A 7,763-nucleotide genomic window follows, 5' to 3' on the forward strand; every position below is an offset into this window, starting at 1 on the left:
AGGACTTTTCATGCCTGATGAAAAGGTGCTTGTTAGAGCCCTGAGGTGCCAGGGGCTCTTCTCCCACTCCTTTTCTCTCCCCCAGCTAATGCTGTAGCTGCTGCCCAGACCCTAGGGTTGCCTCTTTTAAGTGAGGCATCACAGCCACCAGTACCACTGCCTCACATAAGAGCTCACACTAGGACAGGGATGCCCATCCCTGCCAGGCCCCGTGGGTGTCAGAGGCAGAAGACAGGAAGACACTCAGTGCTGGAACACAATTGCACTAGTACCACCATCAGACAGGAGAACTCACACCAGGACAAAGATCCCCACCCCTGCCAGGCCCCATGGGTTATCAGAGGCAGAAGGTGGGAGGGCAGAGATGGGTGAACCATTGAAAGCCATAATGCAATTGCTTCCCACACAAACCTGGCTGGATGCCCCTTCCCCATTGTGAGACAAGGAAGGGGATGACCTTCTTTAAGGTCCCTTCCAACCCCAACTATTCTATAATTCTATGACTCACAGTATCCAAGATACACACAGAGCCAGCTAGCAAGCCCACTAGACTACCACTGAATCACATTAGGTGAGGACATCACACTACAAAGGAGGCCTGAGCCTCTCACTTGGCAGACAAGTACAGAAGTTCTGTGGCAGACACAGCTTTGCAGATGAGCAGTCTCCCAGAGGGCAAACCCAGGGGTCTCAGCCTCCCCAGCAGAGAGAGGAGCTGGAATTTCCTCCTTTCCCTGTGTGATGGTTTGAAACTGTCTTTTTAATTTTTCCTTGCAAAGTTCAGAACAGAGAAAGTGAAAGAATGTAAATAAGTCACTATTGGGTGTAAGAAAGCAAAATAACGATTGTTCTAAACACTTCCATTGGATAGATAGAAATGTTTAAGAACTATTACCCAAAACAAAGTAGGCATTCGGCACATTCTGCGTTCGGCAGTGGGGGCAGTTGCTGGGCTGTCTGGCTGCTGTTTCTTCTTCTCTTCTGGCTGAAGATAACACGTACTGACCTTGGCAGCTAAGTTAACAACTTTCTGCTTAACTAACTCTGCTTCTCTGTCCAGGGGGGTCTGGGGGGGAAGCTCCTGGGAGAGGGAGGCCCCTTTGGGAGGGTCCCCTTGGGGGGAAGCAAAGGGAGATCGATTGTGCTTTTTCTGTTGATTGTATATATTTGTGAATGTTGTGAATTTTGTATATTTGTACATATTCATTGCATTTCATTGTAGATTTTAGGCTCTGCTTGTAAATACAGCTTTTCATTTGCTTCCAGACTGGGCTAGCCTGGTTATTGTTGGTGGGGGGGAATTTCAGCTCACACCGACACACCCTGTCCTAGAGGTTGGTGGCAAGCTGCAGGGGATTAGCTTGGTTCATAGCCCTGCAGAAGCTTTGTGCAATCAAGCCCTGGGGTCCTGCCTTCAGCACAATCAAGGCCAACCTGACCTCTCTTGGGTGCATGCAGACCCTTGCAGGGGATGCAGTCCACAGCAGTGTGACAGGCAGGGGAGTCAGCTCCTACCTGGTACCCTGCCTCTCTCCATCACCTGAGCACCAAGGGAACCTGGAGGAACAGATGAGAGAGGATGGGTCCACCCACGCCCAACACGGTGGATGGTGACAGGGACACCGTCCGTGGACAGATACAATGAAGGTGTTGCCCTCAGGGGGCTGCCCTCCCCTCTGCAGCCTCTCGCTGTCCGTTCCAAGAGCCACGGGGTGGGACCACTCTACTGCCAGTCAGGAAAAGACAGAGCAAGGAACCTCGCGATTGAGTAGGAAGTATTCTTAAAGGACCAACGTAGCAAAATTCTTGGCAAGTGCGTTTCTCAACGTCCAGAGACCAGTACTCGCTTGGACCTACTCCTTCCTTGAGGGCTTCCGACGGTGCCACCAGGAGAAAGCTGTCTCAGTGACCATGGCTCTGGGATGTGCCCTGCCCTCAATCCCAGGCAGGGCTGCACATAGCACAGCTGGGTGACAGACATGGCCACTGGCAGCATGGAGTGCTGCACCCCTGGGAATAGGTTTGGTGCTGCTGCAGTGCCTCAGCAGACACTCCCTGTGAAGCCCATGGCAGATTCTGCTCAGTGTCCCTAGGTGATTTGGTCACAACAGCACTGGAGCAAGAGACAGGTTTCACACAGTGGATCCTGCTGTTATTTATGTCTGCAAAAGCCCAGGGTGGGGAGGCAGGAAAGGGTCAAGGACCCAGTTCCAGAGGGCTAAAGCTCACCCTGTGGAAAGACCCTGACCCAGACAACCCAGTGAGCTGAGGGATCACTGGAGATGCTGCAGGGTAGGATCCCTCACGGCAGGACACGACACCTGTCACAGATGGGACCAGCGCCATCCCCACTGCATTGGTTTTTGGGGTCTGGCTGTTGCACTGCAGAGCAAAGAGGTCTAAAGCCTTTGCAGGATTGGCACAGTCCATGGCACTGGGTTGGATCTTCTGTCACCTCTAAGACTGAAAATCCAGGGCCCAGTGCCAGCTGAGCTGGTTTCTCGCTGCCAGTGCCTTTCCAGCACTGGGGAGAAGGGAGGAGCCATGGCTAGGGCTCAGGCTTGCTGCCTGCCCATTATCACCTTCTTTCATCCCCAGTCTCAAACGATTTACTGCCCCCACCCCGGGGGGTGCATCTTGTCAGGACCCTTTGTTAGAGGTGATATCCTTGTCCCTAGCTGTAGCTCAGCCCACACAATGCAAGAGGAACACTTGCTCCTGCAGCTGTCTCCACCTGCCACAGCTCAGAAGTGCTGAGTCTGAGCAGCGACGCAAGAGAGAGAAGAGTTAAAAAAAAAACCATCAGATAATTCTGGGAGGTTTCTGCCTCCGCCTGTGATTTGGCCACAGCGAGCAGGCAGCACAGGCAGCCCCACACCCATGAACAGCTTCCTCTGCACCTCATTTCCTTCTGCTCTCAGGAATCTACCCACGTCCTCCGGGGAAGGGTTATGCTACTGGCACCAACCACCTTGGAAGCCCATCAGATCCCCCCCACGCTTCATCCACTGGATCCACCACCCAGCCTCACCTCTGAGGATCGAAGCATTCCTATAAATTGCAAGCTCTCAAATTAAGCTGCATGATGCCCACCCAGGGAAGAAGCACAGGAGCTGCCTGCCATGTGCAGACGCCTTCTCAGCTGCAGTTTGTTCTATCAGGACATCAGACATCACACGGAGGCAGCACGTTTACAAGGCTTGGAATAGGGTTCTTAAAACAACACCTGGGTGGAGGACTCACCGTCCTGCTCAGAGCCACTGTGCAGCTCAACAGAACCCTGTAAGCAGCTGAGGTAAAATGCAATCCCACCCACCCCCTACACACACCCTGGAGAGAACATCGTGACAAGAATTCCATGGAAACAAAACCGGAACCATCAGGAAACAAATATGATGTGAGACAGACAGGAAGGGCTGCTCTGTGGCCACGGTCTCTCTACAGGAGGAACCAGCATCATCTTTCAGCTCTGCATGGTGCACATGGGAAGTGGCTCCCAGCCCCATTTTCACCATTACCTCCCCAGCTCACACCAGGATGCGACACAGAGAGGCTACATTCCCCTCCCGGTGCCTGACCCCACAAGTGCTCCTCTTGGCTGCCTTTTTGCAAAGGGAAGGAAATAACCATCAGCAACAACCTTTCTGCCAAGGATTTGCAAGTGGTTGCAAGCTGACATCAGCCTCCACTGCTTACTCATGCAAGGTGGACCCAAAACTGCAGCAGAAAGACACAGGCTGATGAACCTGAGAGAACTGACTCATGTGATCCTGCTCACCAGGATGCAAGTGTCATGGACACTTTGGATGGCTCATTTGACTCTGAAGAAGACCTGGTCAGCCTCTTCAGAGGCGTGGCACGACTGGATATTCCCCCAGCCCCCATCTGCTACCGTATGCATATGGCACAAGTGAACCATCACCCTGCCCGGCACTGGGACATGCCACAGAAGGAGCTACATTACCTCAGCAGGCGCAGGGAGCCGGCTGGCAGTGCCCACGATCTGGTGGTACAGCCCTGGCTCACCATTCCTCATGGTGCTCTGGCGACTGCCCAAAGGGCTGGAAGTGAAAGGCTTTTTACACAGGAGATCACTCTGGCGAGAGTCCGTGGTGAGATAGACCTGGTGGTAGAAGTTGGGGGGGGTGTAGCCACCCCGCACAGCATCAATGTGGTGGAAGGGGCCTGGGGTCCTGTACACAGTGCTCCTGGAGCTGTTGTACAGCTCCTTCGACCGCCTCCACTTGTAGCACTTGAAGATGCCCACTGACAAGATGGTGATGAAGAAAGCTGCTGACACCAAAATCACAGCCAGGATGAGATAGAAAGTCACATGCTTCCTGGAATCATTGGCAGGAGCTGCATCAGTGAGATCAGTGAGCACCTCCTTGACCATCTCGGCCACAGAGATAGAGACAGTGGCACTGGAAGACAGCACAGGCTCCCCGTGGTCTTTCAGCAGGATGACTAAGGTGTGCTGGGGAGCATCATCCTCCCGGAGCTGGCGGGCCGTGAGGATCTCCCCACTGTGCAGGCCAACCGAGAAGAGGCTGGGGTCAGTGGCCTGCAACAGGGTATAGGAGATCCAGGCGTTGTACCCTGCATCTGCATCCACCGCCACCACCTTGGTGACCATGTAGCCAGCAGGGGTGCCTGGTGGCACCACATCAGTGTGGGTGTCGGTGGCATTGGGCTGAGGGTACAGCACGGTTGGGGGATTGTCATTGACATCAGTGACAAACACGCTGACCGAGACGTTAGTAGCCAGAGGTGGAGAGCCACCATCCTGGACCTGCACCATCATGCTGAACTCCACCTGGTCCTCATGGTCCAGGGAGGTGAGCAGGTAGAGGGTGCCATTCTCACGGTTGATGGAGAAGAGGTGACCTACAGTGGGGTCACTCTGAAAGAGAGTGTAGGAGAGATGGGCGTTGCGCCCAAGGTCCGGGTCTGTGGCGCTGACGTTAAGGATGGGGATGCCAGGCACGTTGTTCTCCAGCACATACACATCATAGGAGTCCTGGGAAGACTTGGGTGCATTGTCATTGACGTCTGACACCTGCACCAGGATCTCTTTTACTGCAGACAAGGGTGGTGAGCCCGAGTCCTTGGCTGTGATAGTGATGTTGTACTCTGATGCCTTTTCCCGGTCCAGAGCTGCTTTCGTTTTCAACGTGTAGTAATTTTTGAGGGAGGAGCTGAGCAGGAATGGAATCCCAGGGGGAATGAAGCAGTTCACCAGGCCATTGTCATGGGAGTCCAAGTCCGTTACGCTCAGCAGAGCTACGACCGTCCCTGGGGCTGCATCTTCAGGCACAGGACTGTACACAGAAGTCACCGTCACCTCCGGGGTGTTGTCGTTCACATCCACAACTTCCACCAGGACTTTGCAGTGGGCCACGCCAGGAACAGCACCCTTGTCTTTAGCCTGTAAGTAAATCTCATACAGCTTTGTTTCCTCGTAGTCCAGCTGTCCCTTGACCCTCAGCTCCCCCGTGGCTGAGTCCAGAGCAAACAGCTCTCGTACCTTGGCGGGCGTGTGGCTGCTGAAGGAGTAGACGACTTCTCCGCTGGGACCATCGTCCAGGTCATACGCACTGATCTTGGCCACCAGCGTCCCACTGGGTGTATTCTCCCTTACGTTTGCCTTGTAGGTGGACTGGTTGAAGACTGGGGCGTTATCGTTGGCGTCCACAACGTCAATGTGGATCTGCACGTGGGCCGACCGTGGCGGGCTGCCTCCATCCAGCGCGGTCAAGACCAGGTGCAGCTCCCGTTGCTCCTCCCTGTCCAGCTCTTTCTCTAGCACCAACTCTGCATACTTGCTGCCGTCCACCCTTGTCTGCACGTCCAGCGCGAAGTGTGGGTTGGCGCTGAGCTGGTAGGTCTGCAAAGAGTTAACTCCCACATCGGGGTCTTGCGCGCTCTCTAGCGGGAAGCGCGCTCCGGCCGCCACAGACTCGCTGATTTCCAGCCTCGCCTGGCTGCTGGGAAAAACCGGGTCGTTGTCATTGATGTCTTGGATCTCCACGGTACCGCTGTACAGCTCCAGCGGATTTTCCATCAAGATTTCAAAGCTGAGGATGCAGGGAGAGAGCGCACCGCAGAGCTCTTCCCGGTCTATCCGGTCGTTCACCAGCAGCGCCCCGCTCGCCAGATCCACCTCGAAGTGCTTCTTGTTGCCGCCGGACACCACCCGCAACCGGCGGCCCGGCAGCCTCCCGAGGTCCAACGCCAGGTCGGCTACCACGTTCCCTACCGCCGAGCCTCTCCGCGCCTCCTCGGGGATCGCATAGCGAATAGCGGCGGAAACCCAGTTGGAAAGGCCGAACAAAAGCAAGAGGCTCAGTACCTGCCCCGTCGTCACCCCGCGTCTCCTCACAGCAACGCCGGTCATCGCACAGGACGGTCGCTCTCTCTGCTTCGTGCCCCCCCCCCTCCCCTCGCCCCAGCGCTGGCTACAAACCCTCAACTCGCCCCCTCATGCCGCTGTCCAGCTCGCCCCGGGAAGCGGCGTCCGACGGGGAGAAGGGCAGGCATTGCTATGCAGGCTCCGCCGTGACTCACACCCTACCTCCCTCCCTCTCTCTCTTCCTCCCTCCCTCCCAGGCTCTCTCTGAGACCTTCTGCGCCTCATCCCGGCTCCGAACGGGGCCGGGCAGCCAGATCCCCCCCGCTCCATCATTGGCCGACAGCGGCACACAGAGTTCCGGCCAATAACTGCACAGAGCCACCACGGGGTTACAGGAGTCCTTCCGCGGGGCCAGCTGCCCGGAAAGCCCCGCCGGGAGGAAGAGCGGCGTCCCCCAGCCCCACGGCAGCGGGGCTCAAACCTGTTCACCCTGGAGGGAGGGCAAAACCTTGCAGGAAACTCAGCTAAATAAGGACAACCGGGCTGGGAGAGGCAGCGAAGATCGCCTGTAAGGGAGAACTGGAAGGTCTAAGAATTGGTGGAGAGGATGACGCCAAAAGGGGCGATATAGGGAAATGGAAGGGACGGGGGGTATAGCCCGGGGTAAAATTGCTGGAAAGAGGCAGACAGGGCAATAAGGGAAGGAGAGGTAAGCAGAGGCACGGAGGGAGCCGGAGTGAGCCATCCCTGGCAAAACCAGACAATTCCAAGTGTCCCTAGGGACCTTCGGAATACCGGTCCTCCCCCTCAGCCCCTTCTCACACCCCACAATGTCGTATCGTCGTGCCTCTGTGTGCCACCAAGGCAGTAACGCCGGGAAAACGACGCGGACTTGGTGCTGCCGAGTTAGGAGCAGGTCCTCCGGCCGCAGCTCTTGCTACGGGTTCCCAGGAGCATCGCCCCTCCCACCGCCAACACTGCCCCAGCAGACAACTTTTACACCCCCTCCAAAATGACAGAAATCTCCGTTTACTCCCAGATTGACTTCCCGGTACCGATTTCCATCAGGCGCAAGGAAATCGCGGACTGCACCGTGCCGGTTTACCAGGAGAGGGAGCGATTCCCGTTCTTGTGCAGCCGTGCGGGCCCCGACACCGCGCAGATCACGGCACTGGCAGCGCCCGACCGAGAACCAGCCGCTTCCCTGACTAACCGCCTATGTTTGGGCGTGTTGCTAACAACAATTCGTGGTTCGTCGGGTTTTCCCGACGTTTCGAGCGCCCACACAGATAAAATCACTCCAGTTTCGGCGGTGCTCGTCCATCACCCCCGCAGGTGCCACGGTGTGACAAGGGTCCAAGGGAGCTTGAGCAGGCAGCGCCAGGAGCGCTGTCAGAACCTGGCTGTGGTC

At 56.2% G+C, this 7,763-nt stretch overlaps 1 protein-coding gene across 1 annotated transcript in view; it reads right to left on the bottom strand.

Annotated features, from left to right (window-relative positions):
• PCDHGC3 (protocadherin gamma subfamily C, 3) overlaps positions 1-6,397 on the bottom strand; it is a 48,272-nt gene extending 41,875 nt beyond the window's left edge. Inside the window, exon 1 of the mRNA XM_054389064.1 lies at positions 3,965-6,397. Within this exon, the coding sequence (XP_054245039.1) occupies positions 3,965-6,397 (2,433 nt within the window). The remainder of the gene's footprint in view (positions 1-3,964) is intronic.
• Positions 6,398-7,763: the final 1,366 nt, after the last annotated feature.

This window comes from Indicator indicator, chromosome 18 (assembly GCF_027791375.1).
Source record: "Indicator indicator isolate 239-I01 chromosome 18, UM_Iind_1.1, whole genome shotgun sequence".
In the NCBI taxonomy this organism is placed as follows: Eukaryota; Metazoa; Chordata; class Aves; order Piciformes; family Indicatoridae; genus Indicator; species Indicator indicator.